The sequence below is a fragment of the Pan paniscus genome, chromosome 16 (genome assembly GCF_029289425.2).
Source record: "Pan paniscus chromosome 16, NHGRI_mPanPan1-v2.0_pri, whole genome shotgun sequence".
NCBI classification, from domain to species: Eukaryota; Metazoa; Chordata; class Mammalia; order Primates; family Hominidae; genus Pan; species Pan paniscus.
In genome coordinates, this window is record NC_073265.2 from 66,204,664 (window position 1) to 66,231,075 (window position 26,412).

Sequence of the window (26,412 nt, forward strand, 5' to 3'; positions counted from 1 at the left end):
GTGAGGTGCAGCCTAGCTCACTCTATGGCCTACAAAGTTCAAGGGGATTTTTACACTATTAATTGTCTTCAGCTGCAAGTAACAAAAAACCTGACTGGGGCGCCTTACAGATTAAAGATTAGCTCAAATCCAAGGTTTCTGGAGGTGAGGGCCTTCTGGGGGCAGTCCCATTGCTCTGCAATCCTCCCCAAAGTGTTTCCTCTTGGGTGGCTATTTCAGAGCCTGGGTGTACCCCCTCTCTCTAAACCCTGGGCATGCATAATGGGCACTTGGGAGCTCAACTATTTCATCTGCAGCAGCTCTCATCTTATCACCCCGTCAGCTGTAAGGCAGACATCAGTGAGGGTGGTGATTTGCGGACAATCCCTGACTCACCCCATTTTGCCAGCCTGCCCTGGGCTCAGGACTTCCTGCTGCATCTTCTGCTGAGCGGGCAGGGCATGGCGTCTCAGGGCTGGGGCTGGGGCTCTAGTCCAGGGCTCTTCCTAAGGTGGTACCACACAGTGCCCCCAGCACCTGCCCACCAAACTGGAAATTCCAGAAATATTCTCGACACCGTCTCCTTTCCAAAGACTGGGTGTGGCAGATGAGGAAGCTGAGGCTCAGCGAGTTGGAGGGTCTATTAAGGTCCCTCAGCCCCTGAAGGGTGGGGTCAAAATTAAACAAAAACTGGGCCTCAGACTGGGTTTCCAAACACCCCACTCTGTGCCTTGATAATCCTGTTTCTCTCTCCGTCCATTCCCATTCACTGAGCCGGAAGCCTCCATCTTCAGAAGGGGGTTCTCTGCCCCAAACAGCGTCTAATCTGGAGACTTGCGGTGGTGGCGGTGGTGGTGGGGGGGGGGCAGTGCTGGGGCCTCAGGCTGTTCTCCCTCATCTTGCTGCCTGCTCACCTTGCCTCTGTGTGCTCACAGCCCCCCAGAGCACAGCTGTGTCTGCTCCCAGACTATGGGCTCCTTGAGAGCAGGACCTGGTTTGGGTCCCAGAGCAGCCAGGGTTTGATGAATGACAGATGCCCTAGACCTGGGTAAGCCCCTCCAGAATGGCTTGCTAGTGCGGGGTGGAGAGTCTGGCATCTCTGGGCCCAGCCTGGAAGGGTGCCGGACTGGCTGGCGGGTGACACACCTGGGGTTCCTGGGCCCCTCCTGGCCACACTGTCAGTGGGCCTCAAGCTCCCTTAGCATATGGCCTCTGGAATAAAGTGAGCCCGCACCTCGGGAGGGGCAAGCAGAGGCAGGAGCAGGATGGCAGGTGGCAGGCGGGGCTGCACAGGGGAGCACAGCAACTCCACTTCCTGTGGGCGAGGGCCCTGTGCCTGCCCCGGGGGAGGTTGCACAAACCTTCCTGCGCAGGCCTCGGGCTGCCTGCCTGCCTGCCTGGCCCGGCCCGAGCTCCAGCCTGCCTCTTCCACTGGCCACTGCCTCCCACCCAGGGCTGGCATCCCTGCTCCCTGCCCTGGGTCCCAGACTGTGTTCTCCATCACCGCAGGGTCGGTGAGGGGCTGGGCTGGACACCAGGGCCCGCCCTCCCATCACTGAGCTCCACTCCTTCCTCATTTTGCTGCTGATTCTAGCCCCAAACAAAACAGGTTGAGCTTTTTCCTCCCCTCAGAAGCTCCTCTCTGGCTCGTGGCTGCCTTCTGAGTGTTGCAGACGGCGCCGGCCGGGAAGGGGGGCCTGGGCCAGCCCTGCCAGGACTGGGACGCTGCTGCTGGCGCCTGGCCCTCCATCAGGCCAGCCTGTGGCAGGAGAGCGAGCTTTGCCGCGGCAGACGCCTGAGGATGATGCCCCAGCTGCAGTTCAAAGATGCCTTTTGGGTGAGTGAGGATGGTTGGGGGCACTGAACAAGTGGAGCGGGCAGAGCTAGGCTGAAATCTCCATGCAGGTGATGTGATGCGGCTCCGAGAGGGGAGCTTTCTCATAAAATAGTGGTTGATTCTTGGTCTTAATTGTCATGGAGGTGGCCCAGGCCCCCACCCCTTCTGGATTGGAACGCAAGTGGACTCCGTGAATGGGGGTCCTCCTCTCTGCTGCCTCGTCTGTTTTCTCCTCTGGGAGACCTCTCCCCACAGCAGGAACTCCTCAGAAGAGGGTAACACATGGGTGGGGGCTTGAGGAGGATGTGTGGGGCAGCAAAGGAGGGGTCACAGATTTAGAGACCAGACAAACTTGAGTTCAGGTCTTGGCTCTGTTACAGGCTGGGCAAGTCATTTCTGTCTCCGAGCCTCAGTCTCTCCATCTATATAATGGTGATAAAATAGAAATCAACACACCAACTAAAGCATTGGATCAGCAAGGGGATCCAAGGCACTAAAGCCCCCAGCACCTTGCCTCACTCCAAATGGTAATTCTGTTCCCCTCACCCAGCCCCTTGTCCCTTGCAGACCTTAGGGGTCCTTCAAGGAGGCAGCCAGGTGGGCAATGGCTTGCTTACTTTCTTAAATTCAACACGGGCTTAAATCAAGTCATTTCCCCCATGAAATAAGGGCGCCCAGCCAGTGGTAGAGGTAAAGTGGCTTGGCCCGGGCCACGGAGCCTGCAGCCCAGCTTGGACCCCTGGTCATCTCAGCACTTTTCCAGCTGTCCTTCAACTACCCCTCTGCCCCTCAGCTCTGGCTGTGCCCAGGGCTCTGGGGAAAAACTGAGACCTCTCTGGTTGGAGCTGGGGAATGTGGCTGTCCCGGGGTGCTGCCTCCAACCCCGAAGAGGACGCTGTGGCCCGCGGCTCAGCCGGCTGAGCCCCAGCCAACAGCCCTGCCCTCCCCGGGCCTTTTCCTGGGGCTGCAGCCAGGAGGATGAGAGCTATGGAGCCAGGCCTTCCTTCCCTTCCGGCCGGCTCCACTTGGGGCCTGTGGCCAGCGTGTGAGTGTTCTGCTTCCTCTGCTCTGACTGTACAGTAGGCAAAGGACCCCACGTGGGGAGGGCACCTTGTGCCTTTCTGGGCCTCAGTTTCCCCATCTCTACAAAGACAGGGTGGGCCCAGCCCAGAGAAGCCAATGGAGGCAGAGCTGCCTCAGCCCATCCGGAGGACCAGGCACCAGGATGCTCAGGGCCCAGGCTGGCAGCTGGAGCCCTGGGGGATGGGGGATGTGAGTCACCACCTAGCTGCCCTGCCTTGGTGTGCAAAGTTGGGGGAAGGGGTAGGGCCTGGAAACCCAGGCCACTCTGTAGCCCAGGGCAGGCCAGGACCCCTTGACTATTTTATCACTGAGACCTCTGTCCAGTCCTAGAGCCCCTGGGCCTGCCTTCCCTAGGGCAGAGCTGGGCAAGGAGCAGCCTCCATGGCAGGATCTGGGCACAGGTAGGGGTGGCGTATAAGGGAGCAGGGTGTGGCAGCAGCAGCAGAAGCAAGCAGCCAGCCCCTGTGGAGCTTCCTGAGCGGCATCCTGCCCACACTCTGTGCTCGTCGCACCTCTGGGCTTCCTGGCCTCCAAGTGCCTTGTCTCCTCTGTGTCTGGCTCCCTGAGCCTGGGGCGGGCATATAGTTTCCCTAGAGAAGGCCAGAGCAGGAAGGGGAGAGAAGTAGCCAGTGGGAACCTCTCACACTGAGTCTGGGCCGATGCCCCGAAAGGTCACTGTAGGCATCACCTGCCCCAGGGCTCTGGATTCTAATACCTCTTCCTGATGCTCAGCCCATCCCAGTGCATAACAACTAACATTTGCTGAGCACGAAAGATGTGCCAGGCGCTGTTCTCAAGATGTATGCATATTCACTCATTCAATCCTTCAAACACATGCTACTGTTATCTCTCTTATTCAGATGAGGAAATTGAGGCACGGAGATATTAAGAGACTTGCGCAAGGTCACACTGCTGGGATTAAACCCCTGGCAGTCTGGCTTCAGCACTTGTGTTGTTGCAGGATCCCTCTGTCTATCTGACATATCACTGGATCTTTTGGCTTCGGGGTAAGATAAGAGGTAACCCCTCTTATCTCCCAGAAGGGTAAGAAGATCAGACAAGGTGGCTAGAACAATATTCTGAAGCTTCATTTGTAGACAAATCTGTAAAACAGAAAAGGCACACTACTCTGGCCACAGGTGTTATATTAGGAACAGCCCAGCCAGCTTGGCCCATGTCTGGGCCTTCCCCCACCCCAGCCCAAGGCACTGTCATTAAACCCTTCAGCCTGCCAGCACACTGTTTAGAAATGACTGGTTTTTAGGCGGGGTGCAGTGGTTCACGCCTGTAATCCCAGCACTCTGGGAGGCCAAGGTGGATGGATCACTTGAGGTCAGGAGTTCAAGACCAGCCTGGCCAACATGGTGAAACCCTGTCTCTACTAAAAATACAAAAATCAGCCAGGCGTGATGGCATGCTCCTGTAATCCCAGCTACTTGGGAGGCTGAGGCAGAACAGCTTGAACCCAAGAGGCAGAGGTTGCAGTGAGCTGAGATTGTGCCACTGTACTCTAGCCTGGGTGACAGAGCTGACAGAGTGGAGGGACCCTACTTTGGCTAAACTGGAAAGATCATGTTTGATATCACAGCCCCTCAGTTATTGGGCAACCTCACCCATACAGAACACGGGGCGGAGGAGGGGAGCCAGCCCTGCTGTTTCTGGCTTTAGCTCACAGTAAGGGAGGAAGCAAAAGTGGTTTCTCAGGAGCCAAAGATGATTTCCCTAAGAGCTTTCCTTAAAGCTCATATACTACACTCCTAGGAGATGTCCCCTAGCTTTTACTCAGGTCCTATGAACTCTAATTTCACCCACAATTTTAATGAGCTTGGTCATGGGGTCTTTTAGCCTATAGATGTAGCAATTAGTGGCAGTCTGCACAGTACCTGATATACAGTTGGCGATGGATAAATGCTGATGGACCTGGACTATGAAAGGACGTTTCACAGGCAGCTAGCAGCCTGATTGCAAGGAAGGAGACAGAAACAGTCTGAAAAGCAGCTGTAGTGGCACAGAAGTAGTGGGGACACTCAGCATGGGAGCAGACACAGTCCTGTCCCTCAGTCGGCCTGTTTTTGCGATTTTGTCAGTGTGGCCACACAGTATTTATTTATAGCCTGATTTTAGCTGCAGCCGAGTGTTCAGATGCACGCTGCTGTAGGAGTGAGGCAGGGCGGACCAGCCACAGAGGGAGGGAAGGGATAATGTGATTTCTGTGATACACACAGATGATAAAGAGCATCACACCTTGGCAGGAAGTTTGTAAATGAACCTCAGAGTGGGACCTGTCAGTGAGACAAGGTCGAATCTGAGAATACCAGCTGTCCGAGCGGAGAGGGCACTGGCCTAGCACTGAGTCTAAGGCGCTGGGAAGCCCAGAGAAGGAAGGGTCCTTCCCCTGCCCCCAGTTTGTCGTGGCTCCACTCCCAGCAGGTGGCCAAATTATTGCAAGAAATATCTGTCTGTATCCTCTGCACAGGGCTGACAAGTGGGGTACTGGCTGAGGACGTGTTCATAGAATAAATGAACAGACAGTGAATGTCTCCATGGTCCATCTCCCTTCCTGAACCCATTTTTTACTTCAGTTCACTTTTTTTTTTTTGAGAAAGAATCTTACTCTGTCACCCAGGCTGGAGGGCAGTGGCACAATCTCAGCTCACTGCAACCTCCGCCTCCTGGGGTCAGGTGATTCTCCTGTCTCAGCCTCCCGAGTAGCTGGGATTACAGACGTGCGCCGCCACATCTGTCTAATTTTTGTATTTTTAGTACAGATGAGATTTCACCATGTTGGCCTGGCTGGTCTCGAACTCCTGACCTCAGATGATCCACCCGCCTCAGCCTTCCAAAGTGCTGGGATTACAGGCGTGAGCCGCCGCGCCCAGCACTTCATTTCACTTTTGTTATATTCTGCAAATATTTGGTGAGTAGGGCTGTCTACTAGGTGGTCCATGCTGGACCCCTGAGCTTCTTCACCCTGCAACATCTAATCAGATGAATGAAACTGTCTTGACCTGAAGGAAGCCACAGTTCAGTGCCGGGGCTGGAGGAATAACTGGGTCAGGCAAGGAGTGCTCTGAGAGGAGCAGTATCTCAACTGTGCCATCCTCTCCCAGGTCCCCCATCCCCTGCAACCTGTATGTCTATCCAATGGCCTTTGCAAAGATGTCATTAGATATTGTTTTAAGAGGGAAAATCTAGTTCTGGACCAGATTCTATTGAGATCCACATCCTATTCCTTTTAGGGTAGTTAAAAGGAAAAGTAAGGACCTGGGGAGGCTGGGCCACATGCACTACAGTGACTGTCACCCACCCTTTGGGTGGGAACCACCAAGGGGGTATGGGGACAATAGGCCTGAACTTTCCCCTTGACATGTGGGTGTATCTCTCCTTTGAGGCTGGGCTCTGGCTCTATCTAGAAACCCCTGTGCCACACTGGGAGGAGCTGAGCCTCCCCAAGCCCATTTAACAGGTGACAGCACCGCTGCTGAGTGGGGCAGTGACTCACCAGCTTCACACAGTGGGACCAGCTGGGCTGGTCTGCCCCTTCCCTATGTGGCACTCAGCCACTGGTGCCTTTTCCCTTCCCAGTTCTGAGACGCTGAGGTGCCCATTTATGAGGCTACAGAGAAGGGGACTGAGGGGCCCTACTCTGATCTGTCATAAAGCTGCCTGTCCCTACCCCCAGACCTGTCTACCATGGCCCAGGGGCATCAGGAGAGCCTGACATTTGCTGGGCACCTGTTCCATCCTGGGCATTTAAGGATATATATATATATATATATATATATATATATATATATATACATACACACACACACACACACACACACACACACACTTTCTAAAGAAACAAAATCAACTAATATAAGATCCTAAAAGTAAAGTGGGGAAATGGAGAAAAATAGGAAAAGAAAAAGCACCTTTAGTCTCATCACACAACTGCTAATATTATGCTGTGTTTGCATAAGATTGCCTTACATAGGTGCAAGCATATTGTGTACATAATTTTGTATTTTCCCTTTCTTTTACAAATTTTTTATTTTTGCAGAGATGAGGTCTCCCTGTGTTGCCCAGGCTGGTCTCAAACTCTTGGGCTCAAGCAATCCTCCTGCCTTGGCTTCCAGAGTGCTGGGATTACAGGCGTGAGCCACCATGCACGGCCCTCCCTCCTTTTTTTTCTAGTATTTTAAATTTTATTTTAAATTGTAGTGAAATACACATAAAATGTACCATCTTAACCATTTTTTTGGTGTATGGTTCAGTAGCGCTAGGTTTGTTCACACTTTGCCACCCTCCCCTTTTTTTAGCATAGGTCACTCCATCAGGATCACTTGTGGGTGTGGACATGGGTTCCTCATTTTCAGCAACACCACTGTTCATGGCTGCACAGTTCTCTAGCTTGTGAATTTGGTGACCATGCTGTGATTTTTTTTGCCCAGTCCTCCATTGCTGAACATTTAGGTTACTGCCAATTATTTATTATTCTGGACAGTGACACCATGGGTAGATCTTTGACTATAAAGGTTTTTCACTTGGGGATTATTTCTTTGGGCAGAGGAGGCTAATGGCTATTTTCCAGGGAAGGAGGCATTTCTGGGTGAAAGAGTGGGGCCAGTTCTCTAGCCATGGGCACTAGCAGTCACTTTGGGATCCCCCATAGTCCTCTGGTTGGGCAGGAGCTTTTTCACACAGGAAGGAGGGACCCCAGAATGGCCTGGAAGGATCAGGGCCTGTGGACGGGGCGCTGCTGGAAACCAGAGCCTGCACTGACTTTGTGGAAGGCCTTGCAGCCCAGCAAACTGCTGTGGCTTTGAGGGCCAAGGAGGCCAGTGGCTGAGGAGTGGCCCTGGTGCACTCAGAGCTTGCAGACAGTGCAGGAGGTGGGAGAGAGAGGCCCTGGCCATCCTGCCTTTGCTGCCACCAAGTACCTTCCCAGCACCTGCCTGGCTGCATCTGTCAGAAGCAGTGAGGACGGAGGCTCTCCCTTTCCTGATTGGGAAAGCTCTTTAAGACCTGGTGTTCCCTGTAAAAAGCAGAGAGCCTGGCAGTGCACCTGGTCGGCAACCCGTTGTGAAAAGTGGGGAAATAAGCATTTATACTGGCGCAGGCTTGTAGTATTAACAACAAAAATCTGTGGACGGATGCACAGGGAGCTAATTAAAGTGGTTGCCTGTTGGGAGAATGAGAGAAAGGAGATGGATGAGGGATGAGGCTGAGCGGCTGTGAACGTTTTCAGGATTGATGTTTTTATACTGTTTGATTTTTGAACCATATGAATGTATTAATTATTCAAAAATTAAATCAAACAATTAAAAATGAAAAAGAGGACATTTATTTCAAGTCCCATGAAGAATTTTTCCCTGAATCCCAGCTACTTACATCATCCCCTGAGGAGCAGCAATGCTGCCATTTGCTGAGTGCCTGTTCCATGCCAGGCATGCTGCCATTCAGTCCACATGCCCCCAAACGCATCGTCAGTGTCTTCCTGACTCTGTGATGGGACCTAAGGCACGGCAGGTCTAGGCCCAGACGAGGGTCACCTGTGCAGGGTAGAGCAGGGACTCCCACCTAGGTCTGTCGAACTCTATTGCCCACTGCCCTGAATTCTAGAGAGTTTGTTCTTGCTTCTACTTTAATTTGTGTAGGATGAAAGGATGCTTCCCTACATGTTAACACTGGTGTCTATGGATTTGGAAGTAGGATTCTCTCCATCCCCCATCTAATTTTCTGCAAGTCAATACAGAGTACCTTTGTCATTAAAAAGAAAATATTTAAAAAGAAAACTAAGCAATTCCTGCTTTCAAGAATGAGTTGGTGTTTCTAGGCCAAATTTGTGGTTTGCTAGCATGCCCTTTTCCGCATGCTCGGTGCATATTTTGTGGTACGTGGGCCTCTGGGGACCAAGAACTTCGTTCATCTGTGCCCATTCCACAGGACGTGGACAGCTGCTCAGGTGTTAGAAGATTGCAGAGGTTTGTGGTCATGCTTGCTTTGCTTTTGCGATGCCTGCAGATGGTCACTGCCAGGATTTGCTGGCTGCAGGGTTCTGGGTCGATTTGGTGTTCTGAATTCAATTTTATTCTTGATAAAAAACAAGATCTGCTTCTTGATGACCCACTTTGTGCTCCAGTCCCCTGGAACCCACGTGCTTTTCCTGGCTGCTCCTGACATCTACACAGAACTAGGGCAGCCCCTGGGATGGAGAAGGAGGGCCTTGCTTTGGGCTTTGAAGGGTGGGTGAGGATTTGAGACATGTCAGGAGGACAAACGGCACTCAAGGTGGGAGGTACGGCATGGGCAAAGGTGTGGAAGGGGGTTTGGAAGACAGTTTTCTGGCCCAGAGCATTGTGCAAGGTGACTGGTAGGAAGGGAAGGCACGAGCTGGATTGTGAAAGGTCTCTGCCCTAAGTGGTGGCAGAGATACTTTCTTCTGCCTCTCTGCACCCTCTCTGGTGGTGGCTGTTTCCTCTCATGCAAAAGAGGACAGAGGCTGCGGGCTGTGAGCGGGATGCCCTTCCTCCTCACCCAGAGCCTGGCTGACGCTGCAAACCACACGATGGAGGGAACTTTGGGTGGAAACCAAGACTGCCTCTGCTTCCAGCTAGAGAGCATGATGCCCTGGGCCCTGGGCTGCCCACACCAGGACTCTCCTCTGGGTTGGCTCTGGAAGGTTCCTCCCTCACAGACTCAGTCATGCCCCATCCTCCAGGCTTAGAAGGAAATGGGCTTCTTGGGAGGCCGAGGCGGGTGGATCACCTGAGGTCAGGGGTTCGAGACCAGCCTGGCCACCATGGTGAAACCCTGTCTCTACTAAAAATACAAAAAAATTAGCGGGGCATGGTGGCGCATGCCTGTAATCCCAGCTACTCAGGAGGCTGAGGCAGGAGAATCGCTTGAACCCAGGAGGTGGAGGTTGCAGTGAGCTGAGGTTTCACAATTGCACTCCAGCCTGGGCAAAAGAACGAAACACCGTCTCAAAAAAAAAAAAAAGAAGAAGAAGGAAGCGGGCTTCTTTGAAGCCTCACCCAACCCTCACCCACACTTGCTAGGTGGCCTTGGAGAATCATTTTCCCTTTCTGAACCTCAGTTTCCTCATCTGCAGGATGTCAGGGTCGTCATCACTTAAGATAAGGGCTTTGAGGTTGGGGCGGCTCAGGGCAGTGCTAAGGGACCACCTCCTGCTCACCACAGTGGAGTAGCAGACCAGGAACAGTTCCCAGGGGACCCAGATTTATAATTGGATATGCACCCATAGGGTGAGCCTTATACATAGATCTTGCTGTTTCAGAATGCCTCCTCCAATCATGTTCACCATTGCATGTTATACTCCACCATTAGAGAATCATTCCTTTGGTTTCAAGTAACAAGATGATCTATGTTATCTCACTTAATTCCAACAATAGTCCTGTGAGGTCAGTATTCTTATTCCTGTTTTACAGAGAGGAAACTGAGCCTCTTGGAAGGAATGTGGGCCTGGGGGATGCCACACAGATGGATCGGACTGGGCTGGGCCTGGATGCCACCTTCCCAGGTCTGGGTCAGAGAGCCCTTTGCAGTTAATGGGAGGGTGTGGTGGTTTGCTGAGGCCTGGCACACTGAGCAATGGGTGATGGAACAGGCAGGAGAGCGACAGCTCCTTCCACTGGTGTTGACAGGCCACCCACCATTGGGCAACAGGAAGTGCCAGCTGGAGCCCTGGAGACCAGCAGCCAGTGTGGGGATGTGGTGGCCAGATGGAACTCAGGGCTTCCCAGCTGTGGAAACAGGAACGGGAAACAGCCACACTGGGGAGGAAGTCAGGGGGTGATGGGCTGAGGCAAGAGCATGCCTGCGTGGCTAGAGAGAGTGACCAAGGTGGAGAGTAGTTGGAGATAAGGTAAGAAATAGAACAGCGGCCAGGCGTGGTGGCTCACACCTGTAATCCCAGCACTTTGGGAGGCTGAGGTGGGAAGATCACTTGAACCCAGGAGTTCAAGACCAGTCTGGGCAACATGGTGAAACCACTTCTTAAAAAAAAAAAAAAAAGTACAAAAATTAGCTGTACCTGGTGGTGCACACCTGTAGTCTCAGCTACTCGGGAAGCTGGAGTGGAAGGGTCACTTGAGCCCAGGAGTTGGAAACTGTAGTGACTGTATGATCGCACCACTGCACTCCAGCCTGGGCAACAGAGCAAGACTGTCTCAAAACAAACAAACAAACAAACAAAAAAAAAAAACAAAGAAAAGAGAAGCAGAGAGCCAGATATTGTAGGACTGTCATTCTAAAAAATCCCAATGCCCAGGCCACACCCCAGGTCAATTACACCCTGATTTCTGAGGGTAGGACCTGGACATCAGTATTTTTCAAAGTTCCCCAGTGCCTCCATGTGGAACTTTAGCTTGAGAGGCATCAACATAGATAATTGTGGTAATTAATTACCATTGCTGGCCAAGCATGGTGGCTCATGCCTATAATCCCAGCAGTTTGGGAGGCCAAGGTAGGCAGATCACCTGAGGTCGGGAGTTCAAGACCAGCCTGGCCAACATGGTGAAACCCTGTCTCTACTAAAAATACAAAAAAGGTAGCCAGGTGTGGTGGTGCATGCCTGTAATCCCAGCTACTTGAGAGGCAGAGGCAGGAGAATTGCTTGAACCTGGGAGGCAGAGGTTGCAGTGAGCCAAGATTGTGCCACTGCACTCCAGCTTGGGCAACAAGAGCGAACACTCAATATCAAAACAAAACAAAACAAAAATTACCATTGCCGACAATAGGCATACATCTGGTTTTTACCATTTTCCTGACCTCATTTGACTCACCTGAGTGAGCAGAGGTTAGAAGTTTTGGGGGTGGTGGTAATTATATGTAACATAAAATTGACCATTTTAACAATTTTTAAGTATATGATTCAGAGGCATTAAGAACATTCACTATTTCCTGAACTGCTTCATCATCCTGAACAGAAATTGTACCCATCAAACAATAACTCCCCACCCCTTCACAGCATACCTTGTTCTACCTCGATTCTACTTTCTAGCTCTATGGATTTGCCTATTCTAGGCATCTCCTGTAAGTAGAATCAGATAATATTTGTCCTTTTGTGTCTGGCTTATTTCAGTTAGCATAATGTCTTCAAGGCTCATCCATGTCATAGCATATGTCAGAATTTTCTTCCTCTTTATGACAAAATACTATTCCATTCTACGTATATACTTTATTTTGTATATCCATTGATCCATTGATGACCACTGGGCTGTTTCTTTGAGCTACTGTGAATAATGCTGCCATGAACATTGGTGTACAAGTACCTGTTTGAAACCCTGCTTTCAATTCTTTTAGATTATACCTAGGAGTGGAATTGCTGGATCATATGGTAATCCTATGTTTAACTTTTTGAGTAACCGCCAGTTTTACATTCCCATCAGCAATGCAAAAGGGATCCAATTGCTCCATATCTTTGCCAACTCTTGTTAATTTCTGTTTTTTTAAAATCATAGCCACCTTAGGAGGCATGAAGTAATATCTCATCGTAGTTTTGATTTGCATTTCTCTAATAATTAATGATGTTGAGCATCTTTTCATGTGTTTATTGGCCATTTGTGTACCTTCTTTGGAGAAAGTCTATTTAAGACCTTTGCCCACTTTTGAATTGGTTGTCTTTTTATTGTTGAGTTGTAGGAGTTCTTTATATATTCTAGATACTCATCCTTTATCAGATATATGATTTGTAAATATTTTCTCCCACTCTGGAGTGTCTTTTCACTCTTTTGATATACAAAAGTTTTTCATTTTGATGAATTCAATGTGTCTATTCTTTGTTTTGTTGCCTATGATTTTAATATCATATCAGAGAAATAAGTGCCAAATTAAATATCATGAAGTTTTCCCTTTAAAATTTTGTAGCTTTAGGTCTTACATCCAGGTGTTCACTTCATCTTGAGTTAATTTTTGCATATGGTATAAAGTAAGGGTCCAGCTTAATTCTTTTGCATGTGGATATCCAGTTTTCGCAGCGCCATTTGTTGAAGTCTGTCCTTTTCTCATAGAATGGTCTTGGCACCCTTGTCAAAAATCAATTGACCATATATGTTAGGGCTTATTTCTGAGCTCACTATTTCCATTCTATTGGTTATATGTCTGTCCTTATGACACTACCGCACTACTTCAATTACTGTAGCTTTGTAGTAAGCTTTGAAATCAAGAAGTGTGAGTCCTCCAAACTTATTCTTCTTTTTCAAGATTGTTTTGGCTCTTTGGGGGCCCGAGTAGAGCTGCTTTTGTTGTTCCCATTTTATAGGTGAGGAGACTGAGGCCTGGACCCTCCTGAGTTTGCCCAGCCTGGACTGGCCACGAGTCCGTGACAAACTCCTCATCATACTCCCACCCTGGGCACGTGTAGGGAGACACTTGCTTTAGAGGGCCCCTGGGTTGTAGGCTCCTCCCTGCGATTGCTCTGCCTTCCAGCTCCCCAAGAAGGTCCATCTATGACATCTCGGCTTCCTTGAGGCCCCACCTGCTCTCACTCTTCTTCAAGGAGGGTCTGGAGGGAAGGCCTGGAGGCTGGGTCAGCAACTTCCTCAGTGGATCAAGAGAAGATCCTGCAAGGAATTAATGTCTGCCCCGGCCTCAGCTTGCCTGGATAAAAATCAGACTTAAAAATCAGATTTCTGGCCCTGTGCAGTGGCTCATGCCTGTAATTCCAGCACTCTGGAAAGCCGAGGCAGGTGGATTGCTCGAGCCCAGGAGTTCAAGACTAGCCTAGGAAGCATGGCAAAACCCAATCTCTACAAAAAATACAAAAATTAGCTGGGGCGTGGTGGTGCACACCTGTGGTCCCAGCTACCTGGGGGGCTGAGGTGGGAGGATCACTTGAGCCCAGGAGGTCGAGGCTGCAGTGAGCTGTAATCATGCCACTGCACTCCAGCCTGGGCAATAGAACACTTTTTTTTTTTTTTTGAGATGGACTCTCGCTCTGCTGCCCAAGCTGGAGTGCAGTGGCACAATCTCAGCTCACTGCAAGCTCCGCCTCCTGGGTTCACGCCATTCTCCTGCCTCAGCCTTCCGAGTAGCTGGGACTACAGGCACCCACCACCATGCCCAGCTAATTTTTTTGTATTTTTAGTAGAGATGGGGTTTCACTGCGTTAGCCAGGATGGTCTCGATCTCCTGACCTCGTGATCTGCCCGTCTAGGCCTCCCAAAGTGCTGGGATTACAAGTGTGAGCCACCGCGCCCGACTGGCAATAGAACACTTTGAGGACTGCAGTCACTGAAGCAGAAGGGATTCCCTTCTTGGTCACCTCCTGAACAATTGCCCATTGACCTGGACCAGCTCTGAGCCCACTCTCCTAGGCATCAGGACCCCAGACTACAGGTGGTAGGAAGACCCAGAACAGCTGAGGATGGTTCAGGCAAGCAGAGCTGGGGGTGGAGGGCGGGAGATCAGCACAGAAGTCTGGATCAGTGTCCCTGGAGCTGCAGTGAATACTAAACGCAGCCAGGTGTGAGGTCTGCACAGCACAGGGAAGCACAGGGTGTGGGTGGGGTGTTTGGGGATATCTGTGAGGATTCTCACTGACCCTGAAACCAAAGAAACAGGTGTGGCTGGTGCCAGGACCAAGGGAAGACCAGCAGCTGAGCCTAGGTCTAGGGTCAGAGCAGGAGCCGCTCTGAAGCTGCAGAAATTTCATCCCCGTCCTCAGATAACTCCTAGTCCTCAAGGGAAGGAGCTTGCACTCAGGGTCTGGCAGTCTTTTTGTTTTGTTTGTTTTTTGAGACAGAGTCCCACTCTGTTGACCAGGCTGGAGTGCAGTGGCACCGTGTCAGCTCACTGCAACCTCCGTCTCCTGGGCTCAAGCAATTATCCTGCCTCAGCCTCCCGAGTAGCTGGGATTACAGGTGCCCGCCACCACACCCGGCTAATTTTTGTATTTTTAGTAGAGATGGGGTTTCATCATGTTGACCAGGCTTGTCTCGCACTCCTGACCTCAGGTAATCCACCTGCCTCGGCTTTCCAAAGTGCTGGGATTACAGGTGTGAGCTACTGCGCCCGGCATTCTTGATCTGAGTCCTACCTCTGTGTAGGCTGAGAGTAAAACGTTAAATAGTGAGTGGTCCCAGAGAGCACCAGGCTCCTCACACAGCCCCCAGGCCTGGGGTAGGGGGAGCATCTGACTCTACTTACAGTCGTGTTTCTCCACCATGTGGCTGTGTGTAACATGTACACTGGCTGTGTTGGGCAGAGCAGGGCGATTTCCCAGACTCCAACATAGAAGCCTTTACTTGGCAGGCGCCATCTTTGTCTCTCACTCTGACCTTGGAGCCCAGTGGCCCGCTTCGATCCTACTACACTCATGGGTGGCCCTGGGGAGCCCCTCAACTCTCTGAGCCTTGGTTCCTTGTTTGTAAATATTGTAGTAGTAAACTAACTTTGGTGATTAGAGGATTGAGAGTGGAGACGTGCAGGTTAATGGCCAAGCAAGGATAAGGAGCCCCACGTGCCATCCCCTGCAGGTTGTGGAGTCCAACTAGCCCCCCAGGCGTGGAAGGCCTCAGGCTCAGTTCCGAGGCCCTGAACCTGCTGAGGATGGCAGAGAGAGCCAAAGGGCCTCCAGAGGCTGCAGGGGTCCCTGCCTTCAGGGAAGGGCACGGGCATAGGAGTGGAGCTCCCCTGAAGCTCTAGGGGCCCATCTCTGTCTCTTGAGCAAGTCCCAAGCCCAGGGGAGCCTGCCAGCCCTCACACCTACAGCAAATCACAGCCGCAAAGCAGGCACCTCATATCAGCCCTATAAGGGCCTAGGAGTCCATGTATTCTCCCCAATTTACAGATGAAAAAATTGAGGCCAGAGAGTGGGAGCCACTAGTCTAGAGAAGTGTCCCAGCTAGGATCAAACCCAGTTCTCCTTGTAAACGCCCCTTCCCTGGGCTCCTCTCAGTTAACATGCATGAATCCCCTCGGCTGCCCTTCCAGGAGCCCGGTGAGCGTCAAATGCCCTGCATGAGGCTCCTGCAGGTGTTGTCCATTCAGTCCTCAGAGCCCCTGGAAGTGGGTGATGCTCTCATACTGATCTCACAGAGGAGGAATCTGGGCTCAGGAGGTTTGTGACTCATGCAGACTGTGTGGAACTGGCCAGAACCAGAACCAGTGCCTGAGCCCTGTCATGCCCCACTGCCTGGACTCTCTGTGGGCCTGTCCTCCCCTGGGACATCCCTGGCAGGCGTAGGTGGTGTGGGAGGGCGATGCCTGGGGACGGGGATGTGCAATGACAGTGCCTGGACCACTGGTGCCCCTGGCTGGTCACTCACAGGCAGGAGTCCATTTGGCAAGGAGCCCTGCTCTTCCTGTGAAGACGCCTGGACCCCTCCTGGCTGGCTACAGGGTCAGTGCCCCCTCCAGGGCTTGGGGTCTGGGGTGGCTCAGCTCCATCCTCGCCTGCATCAGTCACCCCCAAGGGCCCATGGCCTCCCTTCCTCACTTGCCCTCACTGTCGGCCTCCTTCCTCGCCCATTGCTGGATCCTAGTGAGCCTCCAACTGCCAAATCAGCTTGGCAGGGGCGGTACAGAGCTGTGTGACCTGGACAAGTCACTGTTATCCTCACTTCCTTGTCTGCCTGTAAGATGGAACAGTAACAGCACAGTACTAACTTGACGGGGTTCCCTGAGGACTGGAGGGGATCATGCGTGAGAGCCCCACCAGGCACCGCACACTCAATCCCTTCCCCTGAACCCGGAACCTGGTCCTGGTTCCTATGACCTCCTGGGAAGGTCCTGCCCTTTGCTGTGTGTGACTTGGCTCTCCTCAGTCTGGCCTCAGGCCACCTTACAGACACCTGCTCCATCTCCCTGCACCTGTCTCTGCTGCCTTGAAGCAGGTTGCACAGGAACAGCACTAGCACTGGACTTTCAGGCAGCTGAGCCTGAGGGGCGTGTCTCCATCTACCTCTGGCCGCCTTGTGTTTGCTCCTTGCCTCCTCTGTCACTTTTCTTCTCTTTTCTATTTCTTTTTCTTTTGAGACAGGGTCTTACTCTGTCACCCAGGCTGGAGTGCAATGGCTCAATCTCGGCTCACTGCAGCCTCTGCCTCCCAGGTTCAAGTGATTCTCCTGCCTCAGCCTCCGAGTAGCGGGGATTACATGTGCCCGCCACTACGCCCAGCTAATTTTGTATTTTTAGTAGAGACAGGGTTTCACCATGTTGGCCAGGCTGGTCTCAAACTCCTGAGCTCAAGTGATCCACCCCTCTCAGCCTCCCAAAGTGCTGGGATTTCAGGTGTGAGCCACCACGTCCAGCCCTCTCTCTCTTTTCTGCATGTTTTGGTTTCATGACACAGGAGAAAGAAGTGGGGATTGGGCTGGCCCCATGAGAGTGAAGGAGGGGAAGCAGGCAGGGGAACTCTGGCAGTGGGGTGCTTTCCTGCCTCATCATTGAGAAGGCCTATTTAAAAGAACAAAGCTTTCAAGCCAGACAGACCTTGGTCAAAAGCCAGACGCCCCACAACATTAGAGAGAGTCACCTCTCTTGTCTTCACCTTCCTCATCTTCATGACAGACAGTAGCTGCCTCGTGGTCACTATTGCTGAGGGCAGGTACCACACTCATGCGCAGTGTGTCCTTGTCCAGTGCCTGTGTTGTCCCTTCAGTGGGACCCCTGGGAGTCCCTGGAAGCTCACAGGGCTCTGATGGGGTCCCTGTCAGCCACGGGCCTGTGGGCCTCCCAGCACAGTGGAGCCCAGCCCAGGCATCTCTGGGACTCGGCCAGCTGGGCTGCTCAGGTGAGGGGCCCTGTAAGGCCCGGCAGAGGCCATCAGACTGGGACTCGGAGGAGAACTGTGGCACTCTGGAAACTCATTTCTAATCTCAAGGTCCTGTCAGCCCAGGTGAACAAAGAGTCGCTCATCTGACAACATTAATGCACATTTGTTCTCTAAAAACTAAAAGTCTGTCTTTGCCTTCTTGGCCCTCTCTCTTCAACACTTATCCTGGGCCATCTCAGACAGCTGTAAGTCATCCTCATCCCGTATTTATTTGCTTATACATGGATCGCAGCAGTACTTGAGTCAGGGGACCCCTAGACACCAAGTCCCTAGTTTAACAGGCCATCTGAGGCTTGAGTCCTCTCTGTGGAACCAGACCTGCTTACAGACTGTAGTGATGGGCGCTCCTCACCTGTCAAAGCCCCCCACCCTCTTTCCATACCTACAGCCATTCAGGCTCCTGGGAAGCCTTTCCTTGCACTGTCCTGGAGTTGGCCTCCCTGTCTCTGCCCCCATGAGTCCTGGATTGGGCTGGGAAATGCCAGCCACTAGTGCTCCCTCTGCTCCTGATGGCCCCACAGAGATCTCCAGGTGAGACTTTTCCTAGGCCATTCCCTCACAGCTTTGGCTTGGAACTCTCCCTTCCCTCCCTATCACCTCCTCCCAAATACTCTGGGTAAGCAACCGCCTTGTTTACTGAGGGCTCTGGCCATCGATCCATCCATCCATCCATCCACCCACCCACCCACCCACCCATTCACCCATCCACCTGTCCATCCATCCATCCGTCCACCCATCTGTCCATCCATCCATCCACCCACCCACCCACCCATTCACCCATCCACCTGTCCATCCATCCATCCATCCGTCCACCCATCTGTCCATCCATCCATCCACCCACTCATCCATCTACCTACCCATCCACTCATCCACCCATCCACCCACCCATCTACCCATCCATGCATCCACCCATTCACCCATCCCTCCATTTGTCCACCTGTCCACCAGTCCACCCATCCACCCACCCATCCACCCACCTATCCACCCATCCATCCATCCACCCACCCACCCATCTACCCATCCACCCATCCATCCACCCACCCATCCACCCATCCACCCATCCATCTACCCACCCATCTACCCATCCACCCATCCATCCATCCATCCACCCATCCACCCACCCATCCATCCATCCATCCATCCTTCCATCCATCCATTCATCCATCCATCCATCCATCAAGTTGTACCTGAGTGTTTGGTCCTTTGCCTGCCTCACTTTGCCAACCAGTAATGGTGGAGAGGAGTCCCATTGTGGGGTACTGACTGTAGGGCAGTGGAAGGAGCCTGGTTGCTACCCATTGACTTAGCATCCCTGTGCCTCTGTTTCCCTATCTATACAATGGGGATGATAATTCCTGTCTCAGAGGACTGTTGTAAGAAGTAGAGGGGACCAGTGTGACTGGCTTCTTTAAAGGTGCTGGGTAATGGGTCATTGAATCTGCAAGCAAATGATCTGGTCCCCTCCATGGGGCACCTCAGGAAGCAGCTGTCATAAGGCCTTGTCCTCTTGAGGGCCTCACTGAGGCGCTTCTCCAGCCCATCACTCAGCATGTCTGTGAGCAGAGCTGTGTGTAGGCACCAGGTGCCGGGATCCAGTGGGGAACCTGAAAGACCCCCCCGCTGCCTCCATGGAGCTCAGCCCTTCCTACCTCAGGTTTTCAGTCCACAGAAGACAAGCAACAGGAAACTAGGTGCTAGCAAACCCACAGTGTCAGCCACACTGGCTGCAGATGTCACTGCTGGTGTGAGGGAGGAGAGCACCCCAGCACCATGCAGCTCCATGCAGCTACCTTCCAAAGCTGCTGCTACGTCTTGCTTCCCCACCTGTGGCCCATGCTGGAGCTTTCCCAGTCATCTTCAGGTGTAACCCAATCCAGTCCAACCTAGTATCACAATTTCACTCTCATTCAATTTAAAGCTCCCTAGTTCCCCGACTTTCACTGGAAGCCTCTGATGGGGAAAAGAGAACAGGGTCAGTTTCCTCCCTTGCCATGGGGTACCCACATTGCACTGCCAGCTGCCTCTGGGGTCTCCATGGGGGGGTGGTGGGGCACAGGCCGTGACTGTAAAGGGGAGAAACATCTCATTGCCCTGGTACTGTTGTAACTGGTGACAGTGAATGCACACAGGTCAGCCCTTTCTCTCCCTGGCACCTGGGCAGGTTTTTTGGTGACCCTGCCCCACTGGAGTCCCTGACCACTCCGTTCCCTACAGCCTTCCACTTCCAACCTCTCCCGTTGCACCCAATAGTCTGCTCCACTCAGCTTCTCCTAGGGGCTCCTCTCTCCCTGTCAGGCTGTTCTCATGGACAGAATTACCAGGCAGCTCTTCCTGGCTACCTTCCATGGCCCCCACTTGGTTCCCAGGGAAGATTTTGGTGCCAGTTCTTGGACATAGCAGATAGGAACTCGGACCAAAACCCAGGCGTCCCCCTCCAAGGTTGGAGGCTTAGCTGTCCTCTGATAGATGCTGTATTCTGGAGTGCCAGGCAAGGGAGCATTTGAAAAAGGCTCTGCTCCCCTTTAAACGGAACCTCTGGTGGAGGAAGGTGTGTAGGGCGAGAGGGGAGGTGACGAGGTGACTCATTTCTTCCAGCCTGGCCCCAGCTGAGGGAAGGTGTTTCTGGTGGGGGAGGTGGCAGGCAGGCGGGGAGGGCTCGGGGAGCTGCTGCTTGCTGAACTGCCCCTGGGTGACAGGCCCTGAGTGTGGGGCTTTGCAGAGAGGCAAAGTAATGGGAAGTTAACAGCCAAGATCATGGCTTGGGATATCTGGGTTATATCCCAGCTGCACCCGGCAGGTCCCTGGGCAGATTGGGTAACCTCTCTGGTTTACCTTTTCCTCATCCATAAAATGGTAGTCATCACCCCTAGCCCAGTATCTGCCTTGTGGTGAGCCCTGATCTTGAGTCCACTGTTCTCACCTATGCGCACGATTTCACTTGCTTCTCAGGTCACCTCTAGGCGGTGAGAACTATTAGGCCCATTTTCACAGGGAAGGAAACAGGCTGAGAAGGGCCAGGGTCACGGGAGGTGTGAACCCACATCTAGTCAGTCAGACCCTTCCCAGCCTCTCAAACAGGCCCGAGTGCCCTCTCTGACCTGTGGCCTACACTAACAGGACTGTGCCCTAGAGGGGCGGGCTGTCAGGGCCCGAAAAGGGGTTAGCCTCCTGCCCCCACTTTCCCAATGAGGAAACCAGGTCCTGAGAAGTAAAGTGGCTTGCTTCAGGCCCTGGTGTCTGTGGTCTCGCCCCTGCAGCCACCAAGAGTGTTATGGGCATGAAAAGGGGGAAGTGGCGGTAGTTACAGAGGTGCTTCTCCACTCAACCCGTGGGGGTGTGGAGGGCCCTGGCCAGCTCACAGGCCTGGGCCGTGGCTCACACCAACACCCACCAGAGAATGAAGCCAGTAGGCTGTCCCTGACAGAACAGGGCACCCAGGCCTTGGCCACACTGCCTCGAGGCAGAGGCAGGAATATGTTTCCTCCCAAGAGCCTCCTCCTGGAGTCCTGGGATGCCGCCTGAGGCCGATGGCCACACACCATGGACGGCGAGGGCTGGGTCCCACATCTGGCTCAAGTGAGCCTCCCAGAGGAAGAGACTGTGCCCGCTCCCCACCTGGCACCCCTAATCCAGGACGGGTTATCCTGGGTGCCACATGGCTGGGCCGTGACCACTGGCTGTTCATGGGTTCCCCAGAGCCGCACTCCTCTGACCCAGCCTGGGCCCCAGGCTAGCCTCTGTGAATCCACAGTAACTGAATTATAGCCCAAAATACAGCTTTGCTTTGAGGTGGAGATAATTTGAGTAATCATTTTCAAGAGTTATTTTTTCAAATCATGTTTGGATGTTCCAAAATAGAAAATGGTTCCTGGGCTGTCTACTAAATGGCTGATGTAGGTATATGGCTTTGGGGACAGGTTGACCTGCATTCAGATCCCAAACTCTGCCCTTTACCCATTGAGTGGCTTTGGGCAGTCTCTTTCCCTGTTTGGGCCTCCTGTCCCCATCTTTGCCTCCCGAGATCTGTGTTGTGGTCAGGAAGATAACGCTATGATACCCTTGGTGCAGTGTGTGCCAGGTAGACTTGATAAATAGAGATTTCACAAAGGGCAGGGCCACAGGCAGCATTCGGATGACAGAGGTTGGACAGGATGAGGGGAGATGGAGGTAAGAGGAGTGGGGGACAACTAGGGTAGGTCCCCTGGGGGTGATGCTGATCCTGGGTCTTGGGTGGCGGACCCACACGACTGATTAAGTTACAGGATGATTGGTTCATTCATTTCCTAAACACATCCTGAGCCTGACTGTCCCAGCTCAGAGCACTGAGTCAGACCCATGCCCTCGAGGAGGTGGCAGGGGTGGGGGTGAAGGAGGAGGGCGCGGGCTGGGGGAAGGGGTGCAGGGCTGGGAGCCATCGTGAGCAGCCCCTGGAGAGTCAGGCACTTCCTCGGAACAGCCCAGTCCTTGTGACAGTAGCTCACTCGGCCACAGCCCCTGCCAGCAGCCCAAAGCTCTGAGCGGGGGACTGGGCGGGATCCTGGAGCCTGCAGCCTCTGGGGACTTGAGCACGGCGGTCACAGCCTGCAGGGCCTCTCGCTGCTTTCTGACTCCTCCCGAATGGCCAGCGTAGGTTCGGTTTGCTTCTCTTTCCACTCTGGGGGCCTCCATAAGGACAGAAGAAGGGTTCCCTTGGCGTCAGGGCTGGGTGTGGGGCTGGGCTCCAGGTGGCCTCTCCAGAGGTATCAGGAAGGAATGACAGGTCCCCTGAGAGTCCAGATTCTTGTCCTGACTCTGCAGCCTCAAGCAAGCCATTTCCTTCTCTGGCCTCAGTTTCCTGAGGAGTGAGGGAAGCCGCACAAGGTGGTTCCCAGTTCTCAGGGCGGGGGGGTCTGTGGCATTCTGACATGAATGCTGGTGTCCCTCCGGGCAGGGGCAGGAGGCTGAGGCCCCAGATTTGTTTTTCTTCCCAGCCGCCAGGAGCTCTGACCTGAGGGTCTGGAGTGAGGGCAGAGGCTGAGGGGTGGGAAGGGGAGGGCTGCTGGCTGCAAGCAGCTGCCCACCAAAACCACAGAAATGGAAGCCTGGTCCAAGCTAACCCAGTGATGCCAACCTGGACATGGGGGTGGGCGCCTGCCTCTGAGGCTGGGGGGACAGCTTCTGGCCTTCCAGGCTAGACACGCTGCTTGTTGCTCCGTGGACAGCTGAGCCTGGACCAGGCCCTCCTCAGGAATTTCTAGGGATGCTTATGGAGGGGGTAGGAGCTTGGGGTCCTAAGTGTCCTACAGGCCAGGAGAGTCCACCTGCTGAGGGTGGGCTGGAGTTGGTGGGGAGGGGGGGCACTGTTGGGGCAATTTATGCCATTGCTACCCCTACTTCAGACTCTTCTTAGACCTTGGAGAATACCTTCTCCTTCCAGCACCTGACTCAAATGCCTCTTCCTGCAGAGAGCTCTCCTGGATTTCGACTCCATCCCTGTTCCCCTCACACCCCTAAGGTGGCATTTGAGGGGAGACATGGGTCAGGGGAAGGAGTACCAGGCTTTACCTGAGTCATGTGTGTGCGACCCTGGAGTGTGCATGACCTTGGAGACTGTAATGTGTGTGGTCAGGGGAGCTGGGACTTCTTCCTCCAGTCTCTGAGGCTTTAGGGGTCCTCAGGGATAGAAAGGAAGACAGACTAGGTGCGGAATGTCAGGCCTGCCTTGGTGCAGTTGGTGACAAAAATCCTGTCTCCCCAGCACCTCTCAAGCTCCCCTGGAGTAAGCCTGCGTGCAGTGCCTGGGAGAGCTCGGGGGGTTGTGGCGGGGAGCCTGGCCCTGGGACCCACTCCCCAGGCCTGGGAATGTCCTGGGAGACCTCTGTTCCTTCATAGTCCTTAAAGACTACCTCCCTCCCCCAACTTCTCACACCCAGCTTCCCACACCAGCAGCTCAGACACACACCTGGAATCCACTGCACAGTGAGAAAGGAGAATTGGGTTGGCCAGGAACAACAGCCAGGGCAAGCAGGGCAAGTGCCAGGCAGCAGAGGGTAGCTGTCCCTGGAGAGTTCTCTGAGGCTCCCCACCCCACCCCAGTCCAGAGGTGAATGTAGGGTGTGCTTGCACATGCTCTGACCTTGACTGAAGTCACCCTCCATGCCCACCTCCCTGGATCTGCATGAGGGGGGGTTTCCTGAGCCCACAGAGAGCCCAGCGCAGCATCTGGCACATGGCTGATGCCCAAGAAACCGCAATTGCTGTGATGGTCATGGAGACTGCACAGTGCTGAGGTGAAGGGCAGGGACCCCAGCCAGACAGCCTGGGGTTCAAGGCCAGGCCAGCCACTTTCCAGCTGGGCCACTCTGGATACGATCACATGTCACCCTCCTACACCTCGGTTTCCCCACTTAGCTGAGATAGGGATATTGGAAGGGTGGCACCGTGAGTGAGTGAATTTCAGGGCTGGCTGTCATCAGGGGGACTTAAGGGTGGCCCTTCCCATCTGCTATCTCATGCTGATGTGTGTCCTGTCCTGTGAGCTCTCCAGATGCCAGGCCCGGCACCCCCGGCCCTGTCAGCTGGGTGGGGCTCACTTATGTACCTGACACCTCTGCAGATGTGAGGGGACCTCATGTGTGCCTGTGTAAAGCCAGGTCTGGAGTCCCAAGAGCTTGCCCTGAGCAGGGGAGATGGAGGCAGGAGGGAGGCTGTTCCCAGAGATGGTGGGAGGGTCCCCACAGGGCTGTGCTCAGTGTCGCCTGGTCGTGGCCCTCATGTGTCCTTCTGTCCTGTGTCACAGTGCAGGGACTTCACAGCCCACACGGGCTACGAGGTGCTGCTGCAGCGGCTTCTGGATGGCAGGAAGATGTGCAAAGACATGGAGGAGCTACTGAGGCAGAGGTGAGCTGCTGGGCAGGCCATGGGGAGCGCAGGCAGGAGGCAGGTGCCTTCCGCTCAGCTCCTGGGACAGTGGACGAGGCCCCCATCCCAGCCAAACTCTGTCAGAACACACCCTGCTTTAAAAAACTCTCCTGTGTTCCCTCAAACCTGGGCCTCCCCCAGAGGTGGCAAGTCACTGATGATCTTTCAAATGCCCTTTTTTTTTGCAGGGCCCAGGCAGAGGAGCGGTACGGGAAGGAGCTGGTGCAGATCGCACGGAAGGCAGGTGGCCAGACGGAGATCAAGTAAGAGCTCCCGGGCCCTGGGGCTCACTCCTCTCCTCTGCTGGCAGTTTCTGGGCCTTTAGATGAGGTTTAGGTCTTCCTGGCATGGGGGAGGCTGGGCAGAACCAGGGTAGGTCTGGATTGCTCCTTGGTGCCTAGTTATCGGGCATTCAGGGTGAGGCCAGGTTCTGTGAGGGAGGAAGCCCGAGGGTCTGAGTTCTGGAAAGGGTCTGGGCAGGGGAGACAGGAGGCCATCCATCCTCAGTCATTTGCAGCGCAGTCTGCACCAGCCTGGGTGGCCTCCACTGAAGTCCTGAGGGGCAGGTGACAGGCGTCTCCACTGGTGGCTCAAGTCCCCTGCAGCACTGGCTCAGCATGGGCTTCAAGGATGGAGATGTAGCCAGAGACAGGGGTCCAGGAGGGGACACACCTGGGTTCCGGTGCCAGCTCCTCACCCCCCAGCTGTCTGACCATGGGCTGGCTGCTGACACACTCCGTGGCTCCGTTTCCTCATCAGTGATGGGAAAGTAACGCAGCCCTCCTCAAAGGAAGAAGTGGGCCCATGGGCTTAGCTGAGGCCTGGTTAGAGGGCAGGCCGTCAGGGGAGTGGCTCTGATGAAGCGGGAGTCTCCAGCCCCACAGGTCTCTGCACGCAGACTGCTGGGGTGGGAGGCCAGGTGAGGAGATGAAGCTGAGTTCAGGACACAGCCACCCTAACAGTGGAGTGGAGGGGCTGCTCTGGGAAGGCCCAGACTGTCCCCCTGGGTGAGGACAGAGCCAGGCCAAGGGGCAGACAGACCACCGGCCTCCAACTTCTTGAAAGGGCTCTGCAGAGTCCTCCTGCCGAGGGGCCCTGAGCCTGACCCTGCAGCTGCTGTGAAACCCCTTCCCTTCCTGCCTTCTCCCCCGAGAGAGGAACTGAATGTGCCATACTCTGAAGGTCCCCCAAAGACACCAGGCACCCTGGCGGCTCCTGCTTCCAACCAGGAGCCAGAGATCACAGAAAGGCTTAGATGTGGCATGAGCCGTGTGTGAGGCCAGAAAGTTGCACACAGCCCTGGGAGGACGGAGGGCTCTGAGGAGCCCTTGGAGCTCTGGTCCCGGCTCGGCCAATCTGAGCTGTGGGACTGTGGGCAAGTCGCCTAGCCTCTCCGAGTTTGTTTCTCATCTCCCACTCCAGCGAGCTGCCGTGCAAATCAACAAGAACATGGTCTGAGGGCCTCCCAAGGGAAGGGCTGAGGGCCGGGTGCAGGCTGGGCACAGAGGAGGGCTCAGGACATGGTGAGGAGTGAATGGACGTATGCAGGGAGGCGTTTTCTGCAGGAAGCAGTGCCCAGAGCTCTCAGCCAGGGGAGGAGCAGCTGCGGGGGCCTGGCAGCATGACCAGGGGAGCCCCTCCTGGTCTCCTGGCCTCCCGGCCTCCAGGCCAGCTGGAAGAGAACTTTCCCAGAAAGAGAGGGTACCTCATGGGGAGAACTCAGAGACTCAGGAGAGGTGGAGAGGGTGGCCCCAGCAGGGCACAATGGGAGCCAGGCTGGAGTGGGTCTGTGTGATGCAGGCTCAGGGGATTGTGAGTCACAGGGGAT

The 26,412-nt window shown here is 53.9% G+C and overlaps 1 protein-coding gene across 3 annotated transcripts in view; it reads left to right on the forward strand.

The window, feature by feature from the left end:
• Positions 1 to 1,336: 1,336 nt before the first annotated feature.
• PSTPIP1 (proline-serine-threonine phosphatase interacting protein 1) overlaps positions 1,337 to 26,412 on the forward strand; it is a 43,349-nt gene continuing 18,273 nt past the window's right edge. For 2 of the 3 annotated variants that reach the window (XM_055098686.3, XM_055098687.3), the window contains exons 1-3: positions 1,337 to 1,816; positions 24,463 to 24,563; positions 24,773 to 24,847. In XM_055098686.3, the coding sequence (XP_054954661.2) occupies positions 1,781 to 1,816; positions 24,463 to 24,563; positions 24,773 to 24,847 (212 nt within the window). In that variant the 5' untranslated portion in view covers positions 1,337 to 1,780. The remainder of the gene's footprint in view (positions 1,817 to 24,462; positions 24,564 to 24,772; positions 24,848 to 26,412) is intronic. The other variant, XM_055098688.2, reaches the window with a different exon arrangement.